Consider the following 16,070-nt stretch of genomic DNA (forward strand, 5'->3'; position numbering starts at 1 on the left):
GATATAGGAGAAGACAGCGTGGGGAGGGGTAGAAATGACCTCGCAAGGTCCTTTCCAGTTCTGGCTTTGGGAAATAGGAAAGTACTTCCGGCAGCAGGAAGGAGGACCAAAAGGAAGAGGAAAGGGCGGTGCGGGGTTGGAGGGCTGCGGCGTCGAGGTGGCACCCGCAGCTCCGCCCGCCGCCGGCCCCCCGGCCCCCGGCCCCCGGCCCCCGGCCCTGAGCTTTCCTCTAAGTCTGGCGGAAACGCGCGGTGGCGGAGTACAGGCAGCGGAACGTCTGCGCGCCCTAGCCGGGACCAGACTCCGCCCTGCAAACAGTGAGCCTGCGCCGCCGCGAAGTCCCCGCAGGCCCCGCCCTCTGCCCGCCTGCCTCCTGCAGAGGCACGCCCCCTCCTCTGCGCCTAGACCCCTTCAGGGGGCCCAGGCGGGGCCCAACCTTCGCCAGCACTGCAGCCGCCATCGTGTGCCGTGCGTCCCTAGCTCTGCAAAGGACAGGCCTCGCTCCGGGATCCCGGCGGATTTCTGAGGTGGCCAGAGCCCCACCGCGGCCCCTGCCCCTATTCTTGGCTTCCTATCGCTCCCCTGCGGAGCCGCTCGTCCCTTTCTCCACCATGCTTTAGGACTCTCCTGTATTGGGCCTAACCCCCACCCCCACCCCATCCTATCCCGCCGCGACCGCTCCCGATCTTATCCACCAAGCCCCGTGCCCCTTACCCATCGGACCCCAGGTGCACCTTTCTCCTGACCTCGCGTCTTTCCCCAGCCCCTTTCTGCAGTTACTGTGTTCATGGATGTCTCCATTCCTACCCCTTCTCCCAGTCCATCATGCTTTGTTGATGGCTACTTCACCGTCAGTGCTCTCGCCTTTGGGACTCACAACACAGTGCTTAAATTTAGAGATTGCATTCCATTCTGACTCAATCCTGCGCCTTCACACACCCCTTTCTCTAGGCTACCTTTATCTGTCCCAGGATCTTGGGCTTCGTTTGTAAATCCAACATCGCCCTATGCCATTGCCCCTCCGAACCAACCCACTCGAGGCCGAGATTTGTTCTTGAAGAACAATCTCCGCAGTGTTCTGCCCAGTCCTGGTCTCACCCAGCCTGAAGCAGGCCCAGCGTTACCCCACCCATGCTAACAGCTGTTGCTTCATTTGCTCCTCAACTCCTGGAAGCCCTTGGCTTTCTGACCTCCGGTCTCACTCAGGCTTGCCTTTTCTCTGTTTCTTGTGTGTCTCAGGTGCCAGGATGGTGGGGGAACTCCGCTACAGGGAATTCAGGGTGCCCCTGGGACCTGGCTTGCATGCATATCCGGATGAATTGATCCGCCAGCGGGTAGGCCATGATGGGCACCCCGAGTACCAGATCCGCTGGCTCGTCCTCAGGCGCGGAGATGATGGGGACGGGGACTCTAGCCAAGTGGACTGCAAGGCTGAGCACATCTTGCTATGGATGTCTGACGATGAGATCTATGCCAACTGCCACAAGATGCTGGGCGAGGATGGCCAAGTCATCGGACCTTCCCAGGAGTCTGCAGAGGCAGGGACCCTCGACAAATCTGTCCTGGGGGAGATGGAGACAGACGTGAAATCCTTGATTCAGAGGGCCCTTCGTCAGCTGCAGGAGTGTGTGGACACCGCTCCTCCTGCCCCTCTCCTTCACACTGTCCACGTACTCAGTGCTTATGCCAGCATCGAGCCCCTCACTGGAGTCTTCAAAGACCCCAGAGTCCTGGACTTGCTCATGCACATGTTGAGAAGTCCGGATTATCAGATCCGCTGGAGTGCAGGCCGGATGATACAAGCCCTGTCCTCCCACGACGCTGGTGAGGGGCAGTTTGGGGAGGAAGGGAGAACAGGAGAGGGTCTGGGTCGGCTCAGGGATTCACAGCACACTGTGACAGGAGCTTCTGACCTCATCAGTACGTAAATGGTTCTGTTGCCCTTCACTTTAAGATGGAAGTAAAAAAGTCGGGGGAGGAGTTGGGGGGATGTTTGGGGGGAAGACTGACTAAGCAAGAATGTACTCATTAGCTTTATATGCAAAAGAAAAACTTAGACTGTTGCATTTTGTGTGTGTGTGTGTGTGTGTGTGTGTGTGTGAGAGAGAGAGAGAGAGAGAGAGAGAGAGAGAGAGAGAGAGAGAGAGAGGAGTGATAGTAAACTTTGGCTCTAAAAGCAAATCAACAAAATATGTCATTCCCGATGAGCGCTGGCAAAGGATTGTTATTAAGTAGAAAACTAGCCAGCTTAGGGCGCTGTTTCTGATCGGAGGTGTGGGTTCCAGGGACGCGGACCCAGATCCTTCTGTCATTGAGCCAACAAGAGGCTATTGAAAAACACCTGGATTTTGACAGCCGCTGTGCGCTCCTGGCACTCTTTGCACAGGCTACTCTCGCCGAACACCCCATGTCTTTTGAGGGCGTTCAGTTACCGCAGGTATCTTGTGAGGGTATGGGGTAGTGGGAGCAGCGCACTTGTCACAGAGGATGCTGTGGAAGGAGGGACAAGAGATGAAGACATGGGTGAGGCTCAAAGTGTATCCTACAGGTCCCAGGACGGTTGCTCTTCTCCCTTGTGAAACGCTACTTGCATGTCACCTTCCTCCTGGACCAGCTGAATGGCACTGCCGGGGAGAAAAGAGCCAAGAACAACTCTGTTCCCAAGGAGTCAAATGCAGGAAGGGGTCGGCTGGAACTGGAATTCAGTATGGCCATGGGCACTCTGATCTCTGAACTGGTGCAGGCCATGCGCTGGGACTGGGCCTCCAGCAGATCAGGGAAGTTGGCACGGTCCCCCTCTTCCATTTTCCAGCCTCAGCCCACAGATGCCAGCTCAGAGTTTTCCCGCCCCCACACCCAGCTTATCAGGAGGTCAAGGCGGTTTCGCCCCCGCACTGAGTTCGCCAGTGGCAATACCTATGCCTTGTATGTGCGGGACATGCTGCAGCCTGGGATGCGGGTACGGATGCTGGATAATTATGAAGAGATCACTGCCGGGGATGAGGGCGAGTTCCGACAGAGCAACAGCGGTGTGCCCCCTGTGCAGGTGAGGCTTCCCCGTAGTGGGACGAAAGGTTTACTCTGGGTAGGGCATAGCTTCTGTTCAGGGGCCTCTTATAAGCTAGCTCAGTTAAGATCTAAAGGGCAAAGGGGTCAACAGTTGAAAGGGAGGGCTACTTGGAGAGCTTGGGATATGTGGGTATAGGAGGTTCAGACCCAGGAAGAAGCTGATAGGTCAGAATCAGGAAGATAAGCCATTTGGGGCTAGATGGAGGCATAGAGTCATGTTGTATCAGAGAGAGGAACCAGGCACGGAAGCACAGGTTTGTAATCCCAGTACTGGGAAAGTAGAGGCAGGAGGATCAGGAGTTCAAGGCTAGCCTTGGCTACTTAGCAATGTTGAGGCCAGTCTGGACTACGTGAGGCCCAGTCTGAAAGATATATAAAATTAGAATAGATGAAGAATAGGTGCAGAAGAATTGAGGCTGTCTATATTCCATATACCAGTGTTTGGCTGTTGCGAGGTGCTTACGCTATGGACTGTGGTTCCCCTTCCCTCTTTCCCCCCACTCTCCAGGTGTTGTGGGAGTCAACTGGCCGTACCTATTGGGTACACTGGCACATGCTCGAGATCCTGGGCTTTGAGGAAGACATTGAGGTTGTGGTTGAGACTGCTGAGTACCCGGGGGCAGTGGTCAGTGGCGCACTGGGTGTAGGTGAGCTCTGGGAGAGGTCAGTTCTGAGCAGAGAAGCAGCGTTCTAGGTGGGTGGTCAGTGACATGGCCATGCCCCATTTTTTACAGCCCCGCCCTCTAGGCACTGGAAGCCCATCACTGAGCTCTTTGCTCTGCCTTATGTGGTACCTGAGGAGGAAGACACGGAAGAGAGTGAGCACCTGACCCAGGCTGAGTGGTGGGAGCTCCTCTTTTTCATCAAGAAGTTAAGTGCAGCAGACCGTCAGCAAGTTGTGCAGCTCCTGCAGGACAACGTGGATGGGGAGGTAGGCATTCCTCAGCAGTGTCCCAGCAGGTCTGGAAAAGCTTGGGCGGGGAAGCCGAGGTCAGACAGCATCAGGAAGACACAGGGGAGGAGTCCGGAGTGTTCAGAGACAAGTGTTGGCGGGAGCCAGTGCTGAGATTCAGAGTGGCGGAAGTGTGTATAGAGATCCCCATTCCTACAGGGTGCCTCTCAGCATCTGTCCCTTCAGCGGCCTGCAGGGTGACTTTCTCCCCGTAGCATATTCTGCACGATGAGATCCTACCTGAGCTGACCGTACCCATTGAGCTGGCCCAGGACCTTCTGCTCTCTCTGCCTCAGCAACTTGATGACAGTGCCCTGAGAGACCTGTTCAACTGCTACATCTACAGGAAGTATGGCCCTGAAGCTCTGGCAGGGCAGCTAGGTTACCCATATCTGCTAGATGCCCAGCAAGATGTATTCCTGTTCAAAGCGGAGGCCCGGCCTCAGGGATCTGAAGGTGCGGCTAGTGCAGAAGGTGGGTGCCTTCAGGAAGGTGTCCTCGCAAGGGTGTCTCTGCCAACTGTTGTGCCATCATGTGTGAAAGACATATCCTACCCAGAATCCCATGTGTGCGAGTGTGTGTGTATACACAAAAGGACAACTACTGATGTTACTACTCAGCTACCATTTATCTTTCTATTTATTTTAGTTTTATTCTAGCCAGGGGTTGGTGGCACGTGCCTTTAGAGGCAGAGGCAAGCAGGTCTCTGAGTTTGAGGCCAGTCTGTTCTACAGAGTGAATTCCAGAACAGCCAGGGCTACACAGAAACCCTCTCTCAAAAAAATACCAAGCAAACAAAAAAAAAAAAAAACAAACCTCTTAATATACACTGCGTCTGTGTACGGTGTGCACGCAGTGACCACCACGGCCAGAAGACAGCATCGGATCTCCTGGGGTTCAACAGATGGTTGTGAGCTGCCACATGGGTGCTGGGAATTGAACCTGGATCCTCTGGAAGAACAGCCACATTGATCCATATCTCTCCAGCGCCACCCCCCCCCCTTTTCTTCCCTGGTTCTTGCCAAATAGGCTAACTGGTCAGCAAAGCCCAGGTGGCACTCATCTCCACCTATTACGTCCTGGAATTACAAGCATGAATTGCCATGTTTTTTCTGTAAGATTTTATTCATGGTTATATGTATATGTGGGGGTATACATGTGTGTGCAGGTATCCTAGGAGTCAAATGAGGGTGTCAGATACTTGGAACTGGAGTTACAGGTGGTCATGAGCTGCCTGACACGGGTACTGGGAACTGGTCAATTCTTACCACACACCCCTGTTCCTGTAGCCAAAGAACCCCCGTCTCAGAGTGCCAGCCCTGCCCTGCAGCATCTGGTAGAGGGCTTGGGCCCATCCGGGAAGCTCCTTGTGAATCTGGAGAGAGCCCTGAGCTCTGAGACTCCCCAGGAAGACGAGGTCAAACCATGCCTGCTGCAGCTTCAGCGGCAGCCGCAGCCCTTCCTGACACTAATGCAGAGCCTGGACACTCCGGCCACCAACAAGGCCTTGCACCTGGCTGTGCTGAGGTGAGGGGCTGAGCGGGGCGGGTTTGGGAACAGGAGCGCCTCAGGCCGGGCCAACTCCGTATCTCTGTGCTTTCCCACTCCTGTCGCCCTCAGAATCCTGACAAAGCTGGTGAAGTTCCCTGAGGCGCTGCTGCTACCCTGGCATGAGGCCATGGATGCCTGCATGGCCTGCCTTCGGTCCCCCAATACTGACCGAGAGGTAAGCCTGTCTCACTCTGTAGAGATCTGGAGGGGGAGACAGCAGTGATGCCGATGTCTCGGGCGAGGCCTGGGGGCACAGCAGAGCCTTTGTGCTCTTGGGTTAAGTTTTGCTTTTAAAATGAAATTTTATCTTTTTAAATAGGAAATACATTCACAAAGCTCACAAATCAAAATCAAACAAGGTATTCATTGAGAATGTTGACTGTCTACCTAATTTCTGTTTCCTCAGTGTCCCTCACCACACTCCTGCTGGTAACATACCTGTATTAATCTGTATGCCCATCCTGTGCTTCCTTGTGCAAATGGAAACAAGAGCTCCAGCGGCTCCTTTAAGAGGAAGGGGAGGGGGCTGGAGAGATGGCTTGTAGGTTGAGAGCACTTGTTGCTTTTGTGGAGGACCCAGGTTCAGTTCCCAGCACCAACATGGCAGTTCACAACCATCTGTAACTCCAGTTCCACGGGACCAGACACTCACGGAGTAATATATACATACACTCAGGCAAACCGTCACACACATAAATAAACTTTTAAAAGAGGAAGGGGAGTGAAGGAGGCAGAATTTTCTACAGGAAGTTCTGGGTATAGAAGACTTCAGCAGGTCAGAGGTCGGGGTGTTAGTGAGTGCCCCAAGTTTTCCAAGCCACAATTACTGCGGGTCCACAAGTTCAGGCCTTCTCTGTTTCCTTCGGGCCCCCTAAAGCATCCGGGCTGGGGCCTAGTTCTTGGGAGCCACACCTAAATCAAAAGAACCTAGGGTTCTCTGGACCTGTTCCCCACATACTCACTGGGCCAGAATGGGGAGGGGAGGGGGCGAGCAGGCTCTTCCCCTGGGTTTGTAACTTGATTCTCTAACTCCACCTGACTTTTGTGCCTCTCCTGTCTTGTCACTTTCTGCCACACTCGGCCTTGCTCAGCCCCTGGCACAGAGTGGGCATGTACCACCGCAGCTGTCCACGTAGCCCATACTCCCCTCTTCATCCTCTGCTCCCTCACACCCCCTCCCAGGTACTCCAAGAACTCATCTTTTTCCTGCACCGCCTGACCTCTGCGAGCCGGGACTATGCGGTGATACTAAACCAGCTGGGAGCCAGAGACGCCATCTCCAAGGCCCTGGAGAAGCACCTGGGGAAACTGGAGTTGGCTCAGGAGCTGCGGGACATGGTGTTCAAGTGTGAGAAGCATGCCCACCTCTACCGGAAACTCACCACCAACATCCTGGGTGGCTGTATCCAGGTCAGGAGAAAGGGCAGGGTGAGGTTGTGGTTCTGAGCTGCAGAAGAACGTGGATCCTGAGCAGTGGCAGGGGGAAGGGAGGGAATAGAAAGAGGCTTGAGCAAGCCTGGGGACATCCGTTCCCTTACTGTTTCACCTTTCCTCCACCTGCATTTGCGTGAGTCTCGTGTCCCTCCATGCACCCATCTTTCTCTGCTGTTCCGGCTCCAGATGGTCCTGGGCCAGATTGAAGACCACAGACGAACCCACCGGCCCATCCAAATCCCTTTCTTTGATGTGTTCCTCAGATATCTGTGCCAGGGTTAGTGTCTGTCTCTGAACTGTTTAACATCAGCCATGTTCCCCTCTATACCGACCTGACTGAGACCTTCACCCCCTCCCACTTCTTCCTAGGCTCCAGTGAGGAAAGAAAGAAAGACAAGTACTGGGAGAAAATGGAGGTGTCCTCCAACCCTCACCGGGCCAGCAAGCTGATAGACCGCAACCCCAAGACCTACTGGGAGTCCAGCGGCAGTGCCGGCTCCCACTCCATCACCTTGCACATGCGCCAAGGTGTCCTCATCAGGTAGTGAGCGAGCCCGAGCCACTTGGGCCTGAGTGCAGACATGACAGGATCCAGTTCCCATCGGTTCTTCTTCCCCCCTCCCAGGCAGCTGACTCTCCTGGTGGCTGGTGAGGACTCCAGTTACATGCCAGCCTTGGTGGTGGTGTGCGGGGGTGACAGCATCAACTCCGTTAACACGGAACTCAATGCGGTAGGGATCCTTATGCCATTGGCCCACCCTTTGCAGGATCTCTCCTCCTGCCCCATTCTAAACTCCTAACTCCTCCCACCCATCACGTGCAAACTAGAGTCTGGCATCCTTGAGCCTGTGCAATGGCATTAGCCATGGAGCGGTGGGAGTAGCATTAAGCCTCTTTGTCAGGAGCCCATGTCCCCAGGTGGAGAAGGGCAAGAGGGTAGAACTGATGTGGTTGTTCTTAGAGTTTCATCTACACACATGGAGGTGACAGCCCTCTCTGCCACTCACCAGGTGAACGTGATGCCCTATGCCAGCCGGGTAATCCTTCTGGAGAACTTGACACGGTTCTGGCCCATCATCCAGATCCGCATAAAGCGCTGTCAGCAGGTGGGACTGGGGTGTGGGGAGTGGCTCCCGGGTACAGGTCTCTGAGCCCCAGCATACAAGGATAAAACCCAGGTCTCTATCGCCAAACTACCTCGCACCAGCCCTGAACCTTGATTCCTCTATAGATCTTGAATCTGGGTCTGGGGTAGTTCAAGGGGTGAAGCTTGAAGTGTAATCCACCCAGCCTATCTCAAGGAGGGTGTGGGGCCAGCAAAAACAGGTCTCGTATGCAACAGGGCGGCATTGACACACGCATCCGGGGACTGGAGGTCCTGGGCCCCAAGCCCACCTTCTGGCCAGTATTTCGGGAGCAGCTGTGCCGGCACACCCGCCTCTTCTATATGGTTCGGGCACAAGCATGGAGCCAGGACATAGCAGAGGATCGCCGGAGCCTCCTGCACCTGAGTTCTAGGTACGCAAGAGCTTGTGTGTGTCTGTGTGGAAGGTCAGGTTCGGGAAATGAATTGTAGGTGGGGTTCTTAGGATGTCATGAGATAGATCTAGTCTAGGGCTTGGGATGGTCAAAGCCTTCTGAGGTGTGGGGCTGATGGGAGAGGGACTTCTGAGGGCTGGAGTGGCATCCCCTGGCAGGGCAGGGCTCTTCTGGAATACTGAGTTGGGAGCTGGGCTGGCTGCTAGGATGCACACTGAGTAAGGTAAGCCAGAAGGCCTGCACCTCCTTCTTCTCCCCAGACTAAATGGGGCTCTGCGCCAGGAGCAGAACTTTGCTGATCGCTTCCTCCCTGATGACGAGGCCGCCCAAGCACTGGGCAAGACCTGCTGGGAGGCCCTGGTCAGCCCGCTGGTGCAGAACATCACCTCTCCTGGTAACCACCCCACAGTACCGCCCACTGCAGGGCAAACCCTGCTCATCAGCTCCTCCTCACCAGAGAAACACCTGGCTTCGGCTCTGCCCTTAGGCTGTTGTCACCTTTGTCCCCTTTTTTTCCAGCCAGGACTGCTCCTATACCCGTGTCCTCTGTCTGGTTGTTCTTTGTCCCTTGTTCAGCTCAACATCTCCTCTTTCCCAGAGTCAAGCCATCCTTTGCTTTGTTTTTCCTCAACCTCCAGACGAGGACAGCACCAGCTCTCTGGGGTGGCTGCTGGATCAGTACCTGGAGTGCCGGGACGCAGCCCACAACCCCCAGAGCCGCGCGGCGGCTTTCTCCTCCCGGGTTCGCCGTCTCACCCACTTGCTGGTTCACGTGGAGCCTTGTGAGGCAGCAGCTCCAGTGGTGGCCATCCCTCAGCCCAGTGAGTGCTCGGATTCCAGCAGGAGCCTCCACCCAGCTCATGAGCCCCGAGATTGTCCCCCTCATGCCTACAAGCTCAGTCTGCCCCATCTTCCATTTGCCACCCCATCCAGGAAGGTCACTTTGAGGGACAGCCTGTTGGGAAAGGCCTCAGGACTTGTCCTCAGGGATCTGAGGGTCTGTCAGCCCTGACTCTGCCATTTCTCTGTCTCCGTAGAGGGCAGAAATAGAAGCCATGACTGGAGCTCCTTGGCCACGCGGGGCCTTCCGAGCAGCATCATGAGAAACCTGACCCGCTGCTGGCGGGCTGTGGTGGAGGAACAGGTGGGCCGCAACAAGTGTGGCGTTGGGGGCGGGGCGCTCTCACAGCTCCATTTTGGCTGCCCCTTCATGCTCCTGCCCCTTCCTTTCAGGTGAACAACTTTCTGACCTCATCTTGGAGGGACGATGACTTTGTGCCACGCTATTGCGAACTTTTTTATAAGCTGCAGAAGTCGAGCTCTGAACTGTTTGGGCCACGAGCAGCCTTTTTGCTAGCGATGCAGAATGGCTGTGCTGATGCCTTGCTGAGGCTCCCGTTCCTCAGAGCTGCCCATGTAAGCTCCTCCCTTACCTCATCCACTTCTCTTCCTCTCAGCTTTCTCCTGCCTCCCCAGAGTGGACCTCAGTCTCGATGCTGTGATCAGCAGTAGTTGTATAAGGCTATATATTGAAAACTAGGAAAAAATCATTACATGTACCATGTTAAAAGATAGGTAGGTAGGTAGGTAGGTAGGTAGGTAGGTAGATAGATAAATAGATAGATGAGAGATGGATAGATAGATGATGGATGGATAGATAGATAGATAGATAGATAGATAGATAGATAGATAGATAGATAGATACATGACAGAGTCTCAACTTGTACCTCTGGTTCTGGCTGACCTCCTGGCCTTGAACTCAGAGGTCAGCCTGTCTATGTGTTCCAAGTACTGGAATTAAATGTGTGAGCTACCACACCCAGCATTTTCTTTCTTTTTTTTTTAAAAGATTTATTTATTAATGTATACAACATTCTGCCTCCATGTATGCCCACACACCAGAGGAGGGCACCAGATCTCATTACAGATGGTTGTTAGTCACCGTATGATTGCTGGGAATTGAACTCAGGACCTCTGGAAGAGCAGCCAGGGCTCTTAACCGCTGAGCCATCTCTCCAGCCCCCACACCCAGCATTTTCAAAGGTCCACGTAGCCCAGGTTAGCCTTAAATTCACTGTGTAGCCTAAGAATGACTTAGAACCTGGCAGTGGTGGCACACACCTTTAATCCCAGCACTCAGGAGGCAGAGACAAGCCAGGTCTACAAAGCAAGTGCCAGGACAGACTCCAAAGTTCCACAGAGAAACCCTGTCTCGAAAAACAAACAAAAAGAATGACTTAAAGCCTCTGCTCCTCCTGCTTGTTTGAGTGCTGGAATTTTAGGCCTGGACCATTATACCTGTGCTTCTTCATCCTGATTCTACCCCAGTACCTCCTCAAAGGAGGGTGGACGCAGGTGGTGCTCACCCATTCCTGCCTTCTCCCCTTCTCACTCATCACTGACTCACTCACTTGTGGTTTTCCTGTGCTCTCCACGCAGGTGACTGAGCAGTTTGCTCGGCACATTGACCAGCGGATCCAAGGCAGTCGGATGGGTGGAGCCCGGGGAATGGAGATGCTGGCACAATTGCAGCGGTGCCTGGAGTCTGTCCTGATTTTCTCTAGCCTGGAGATAGCCACCACCTTTGAGTATTACTACCGGTGAGTTTAGATCCGTTGAGTGGGATGTGGAGGAGGTAGGTTGTCTGCTGGGCGGGAGGGCCTGAGTCTGAGATACAGGCAGGCAAGAGTGAAAACCTGGGCCAAGCTGGCCCACTGAGACCTGGCCCGACTGTGTGTGCTGCAGGCATTACATGGCTGACCGTCTCCTGAGCGTAGGCTCGAGCTGGCTGGAGGGAGCTGTGATGGAGCAGATTGGCCTCTGCTTCCCCAACCGCCTCCCCCAACTGATGCTGCAGAGCCTGAACATCTCAGAGGAGCTGCAGCGCCAGTTCCACGTCTACCAGCTCCAGCAGCTGGATCAGGAGCTCCTGAAGCTGGAAGACACGGAAAAGAAGATACAGGTGTGTTTGGGGAAGGGACGAGCAGGGCAGAGATAGGAGGAGGCCTTCAGCGTTTGTGAACCTTATTTCCTTTCAGGTGGCCCATGAGGACAGTGGCAAGGAGCAGAAGAGCGAGAAGGAAGACACAGCTAGGGAGAGAGCAGCTGTGGCTATGGCAGAAGAGGAGGAGGAGGAAGATGAGGAAGAGGAGGAGGAAGACGAGGAAGGGGAAGAGGAGCTGTATTATGAAGGGACAATGCCAGAAGTGTGTGTGCTTGTCCTGTCTCCACGCTACTGGCCTGTCTCCTCCGTCTGCCACATACTCAATCCTACAACATGCCTGCCCTCGTATCTGAAGGGGACCTTAAACCACTACTCCAACTTCTACAGCAAGAGTAAGCAACTGGGAAGAGGGCTGGGCTTTGGGGACAGGGTGGGCTACTAAAGGGACCTGGAGCTGGGGTAGGAGCTGAAGCTAGAAGCCTGTGTGGCTACAAACATGGCATCCCAGTGTGCCATCATGGCAAGGGGTACAGGATAGAAGAGAGAAGATTCCCTTATGGGGACAGGATGGATCTGAGGGAAAATGGAGGAGGTTTAAGTTTTAGCTGGAAATGGGGCTGCTGTTGGAATCCAGACCCCAGGAACATCTGTGGGAATTAGGGAGCTAGAGGAAGAAGACTTTTAAGACAGGCCACAAAAAAGGGCTTTAAGAGTGAGTGTGTGGCCAGGCATGGTGGAGTACACCATTAATCCCAGAACTCTGGCGGCAGAATCAAATGGATCTCTTAAGAGTTTGAGTCTAGCCGGGCGGTGGTGGCGCACGCCTTTAATCCCAGCACTCGGGAGGCAGAGGCAGGCGGATCTCTGAGAGTTCGAGGCCAGCCTGGTCTACAAGAGCTAGTTCCAAGACAGACTCCAAAAGCTACAGAGAAACCCTGTCTCGGGGGAAAAAAAAAAGAGTTTGAGTCTAGCCTGATCTGCGTAGCGAGTTCTGAGCCAGCCAGAGCTACTTAGGGAGACCCCATCTCAAAAGCAGAACCTAAAAGTGGGCGTGTGCTCCTCCCGCAAGGTCACATGCACTCAGGTGAGACTCTACACTGGGCAGCAGCAGCAGGTGAAGAGCAGGGATCTCCAGGAGTCCCAGACAAGCGGGACAAGCCTCCCTAACTCGGGGACATTGTCTCTAAAACAAAGAAACCTGGTTGGCACAGACTGGCATAAACTGGCACCTTGACACTCAGGGCTCTTAAGGGAAGCTGAGATCAGGAGCCACCATTCCCAGAAGGCCTGCCTAGGGTTGCGCACTGCAGAGATCAGCAAGGCGAAGCTTGACTGATGGTGCACGGCCCCTCCCTTCCCTTTCTTCCATCCCCTCCCCTGGCACTTCTCCAGGTCAGAGCCACCCCGTCTCAGAGAAAGGTGAACAGAGACGACTGCAGTGGACCTGGCAGGGCCGGGCAGAAGTGCAGTTTGGTGACCAGCTTCTCCATGTGTCCACAGTGCAGATGTGGCTGCTGCTGTATTTCAACGACGTAAAGGTGGCCTGTCCCGTCTTACTCACTTTGTGCCCCGTCTTCCGTTCCTTTGCCCCCATCGTCCCCAGCTCACCCCTGGGGGAGGCCCTGAGTGCTTCCCACATCTTCTCAGGTGTTGTCTGTGGAGAGCCTGCTGGCGCTCTCGGAGCTCCCTCCAGATGTGCTTCATCGGGCAATTGGGTCCCTCACCTCCTCAAGAGGCCCCTTGGACCTTCAGGAGCAGAAAGACGTACCGGGAGGTATGCACTCGGGGGCCAAGGAAACTGTTCTGAGCCAGGGACAGGCTTCTCAGGGCCCTCCCCAACCAAGTGACCAATGTTTATTTCAGGAGTGCTCAAGATTCGAGACGACAGTGAGGAACCCAGGCCAAGGAGGGGCAATGTGTGGCTCATCCCACCTCAGACGTACCTGAGAGCTGAAGATGAAGAGGGCCGGAACTTGGAGAAGAGACGGAATCTTCTAAATTGCCTTGTTGTCCGAATCCTCAAGGCTCATGGGGATGAGGGCTTGCACATCGACCAGCTTGTCTGTCTGGTAAGCAGGGTGGGTATGGCCATGAGGTGCCACCCTTGATCTGCTAGTGACTGGCATGGAGGACAGACAGCTCTGTGGTTTTGACCTGTTATTTCCTCTCCCATCTCAGGTGCTGGAAGCCTGGCAGAAAGGCCCATGTCCTCCCAGGGGCTTGGTCAGTAGCCTTGGCAAGGGAGCTGTGTGCAGCAGCACGGATGTCCTCTCCTGCATCCTGCACCTCCTGGGCAAGGGCACACTGAGACGCCATGACGACCGGCCACAGAGGCTGTTCTATGCGGTCCCTACAACTGTGATGGAGCCGCACACCGAGTCCCTGAACCCTGGCTCTTCAGGTCCCAATCCACCCCTCACCTTCCACACCCTGCAAATCCGCTCCCGGGGAGTCCCTTATGCTTCCTGCACTGGTACCCAGAGCTTCTCTACGTTCCGGTAGCCTTGGCGATGGGGTCCAGAGTAGGTAAGGCTGGGCTTTCTACAGAAAATAAAACCTGGGAATTTGATGATCTGACTTGTGTGGTGACTGCCAGAGGCAGTGAACAGGGGTGTCTGGTTGATGGGAGGAAGTCCTCCAACATTCAGGCAGTATTCTGACAAATCAGGAGTCTTGTTAAGGTGAGGAAGGTGGATTGGAGAGCAAAGGAAGTTATCAGGCGTGCCAGGGAGGGGGAATTAAACAGCCAAGAATGGATCTCCATTCCTGCTCAGAGGGTATGGTCAGACGGATACTGACTGGCAGGTTGGACACCCAAGCCCACTACACTAGGCCACATGGTTTGTAATTTGGGCAGGTTACCAAATAAAGCTCCATTTCCTCATCTGTGGAGCTGGAGAGGAGTGGCTAAGGGATCTTGGCAAGTAACAGATGGAACCTTTAACACAAGGCCCCGCCAGCCCGTCCACATCCGCTTTAGCTACTATTTCCCAGGGCCAATACAGCCATTCCCTGAGGGTGACAAGGTAGAAGACCTTTGTGAGTACCCCAAAACTTGACGGCTCAGGACCTGGAAGGAACTGGAGCATCTCTCTGCTCCTCACAAGCCGTTCCACGGTCGCCCTCTTTACAGGGCCCTTCTCCTCCAGTCAAACAGAGCTGCACAGATGGCTGCCCTTGGGCCCCTGCCACTAGCTAGCCCCCAGGGCAAGCCTGTGCTTCCAGGATTGGCTACCCTGACCACACCCACATTGGACCAGGGAAGAAGTCTAGAAAACCCCCTTGCCAGAGGTAGACCCGTTTTAGCAGGGGTACAGAGGAGAAAGCAGTCTCTGGCCCTTAAAGATGGGGAGGGGAGGGAGACAAGGAAGAGCCAGGTGGTGAGGGGCACAAAGGCCAAACAGAAGGATCTGCATGTGACCCAGAACAGACTTGGAATGGAGGCCAGGGTTTGGGAGAGAGTATTCGGAATAAAGAACAAGAAAGGCATGAGGGTGAGGGCTGAGCTCTAGCAGACAGAGGCTAGCTTGCTTTCCTGCCCTGGTCCCATGATAGCTCTGGTCTGTTAGCCCATGACTGTCCAGAAAGGCCAGAACATATTGGGTTCAGGGTACATGGGGTTTATTGTCATTTATCACCTGGGAGCCTTCCTCCATAGCAGAGATCATGCCTTTTTAAATACGTAACATTTTATTTTATATCCATTGGTGTTTTGCCCGCATGCGTGTCTGTGTGAGGGTGTCAGAAGCTCTGGAACTGGAGTTGCAGACAGGTATGAGCTGCCATGTGGGTGCTGAGAATTAAATCCAGGTCCTCTGGAAGAGCAGCCAGTGCTCTGAACTATTGAACCATCTCTTCAGTCATGATATCATGGCTGTTAAATGGCCCAAGTCATATTTTTTTTTGGACACAACTTTGCAATGTTAGCCCAGGCCGCCCTAGAACTTACATACCCTAGGCTAACCTCAAACTCGGCCTCCCAAGTGCTGGGATTACAAGAGTATGGGGCACACCCAGAGTATGCACTTCAGCTAGTGGCGAAGTGCCAAAGCTTTGTCCCTCTCTGGGCTCCGGTAGCAAGTCTGCACACTGTCCACAGGCGAGGCTATGCCTCACTTCCCAGCACTGCCACTGCCCCAGGAGCACAGTGCAACTCACTCACTGCTCACCAGCAGTGGTCACATTCTGTCTAGCTGTGTGTGTGTGTGATGCTAGGTGTTTTTTTTTGGGGGGTGGGGTTTGAGACAGGGTTTCTCTGTAGCTTTGGAGCCTGTCCTGGAACTAGCTCTTGTGGACCAGGCCGGCCTCCAACTCACAGAGATCCGCCTGCCTCTGCCTCCAGAGTGCTAGGTATGAAACTCCTGCTAGGGAGCACACTGTGATTCCTCTGTGTCTCAAGTTCATTCCATGTAGGAAGCCCCTCAGACACACAACACTTGCTTTGGTCTTAGAGTCCCGGGGTAACTGACTCCTCCTGAATTGCTCGGTCCTCCTAATCACACAGCTCACAGCCCTCCTAAGTATATGGCCTGGCTGATTTGCCTATATCCAGAGCATCGGGTCTGACTCCAAGGATAGCCC

The 16,070-nt window shown here is 54.4% G+C and overlaps 1 protein-coding gene across 3 annotated transcripts; it reads left to right on the plus strand.

Moving 5' to 3' along the window:
* The first annotated feature begins 134 nt into the window (after positions 1 to 134).
* On the plus strand, positions 135 to 14,058 carry Cul7 (cullin 7). Of its 3 annotated transcripts, none has more exons than XM_075980801.1 (26): positions 135 to 527; positions 1,240 to 1,824; positions 2,286 to 2,437; positions 2,549 to 3,046; positions 3,578 to 3,716; positions 3,804 to 4,000; positions 4,237 to 4,495; positions 5,311 to 5,548; positions 5,642 to 5,747; positions 6,755 to 6,982; positions 7,193 to 7,283; positions 7,376 to 7,547; positions 7,632 to 7,737; positions 8,017 to 8,112; positions 8,349 to 8,524; positions 8,806 to 8,939; positions 9,184 to 9,366; positions 9,583 to 9,689; positions 9,779 to 9,961; positions 10,985 to 11,145; positions 11,291 to 11,507; positions 11,584 to 11,881; positions 12,882 to 13,027; positions 13,137 to 13,263; positions 13,353 to 13,558; positions 13,668 to 14,058. In XM_075980801.1, exons 2-26 carry the CDS (start codon positions 1,248 to 1,250, stop codon positions 13,989 to 13,991), a joined length of 5,121 nt encoding a protein of 1,706 aa, XP_075836916.1. In that variant the 5' UTR covers positions 135 to 527; positions 1,240 to 1,247; the 3' UTR covers positions 13,992 to 14,058. The 3 variants fall into 3 exon arrangements, with proteins under 3 accessions (XP_075836916.1, XP_075836914.1, XP_075836915.1); XM_075980799.1 differs by having other exon boundaries at positions 139 to 527; positions 1,240 to 1,920; XM_075980800.1 differs by having other exon boundaries at positions 354 to 527; positions 1,240 to 1,920; positions 8,806 to 8,933; positions 9,178 to 9,366.
* Positions 14,059 to 16,070: the final 2,012 nt, after the last annotated feature.

Source organism: Microtus pennsylvanicus, chromosome 7, assembly GCF_037038515.1.
Source record: "Microtus pennsylvanicus isolate mMicPen1 chromosome 7, mMicPen1.hap1, whole genome shotgun sequence".
NCBI classification, from domain to species: Eukaryota; Metazoa; Chordata; class Mammalia; order Rodentia; family Cricetidae; genus Microtus; species Microtus pennsylvanicus.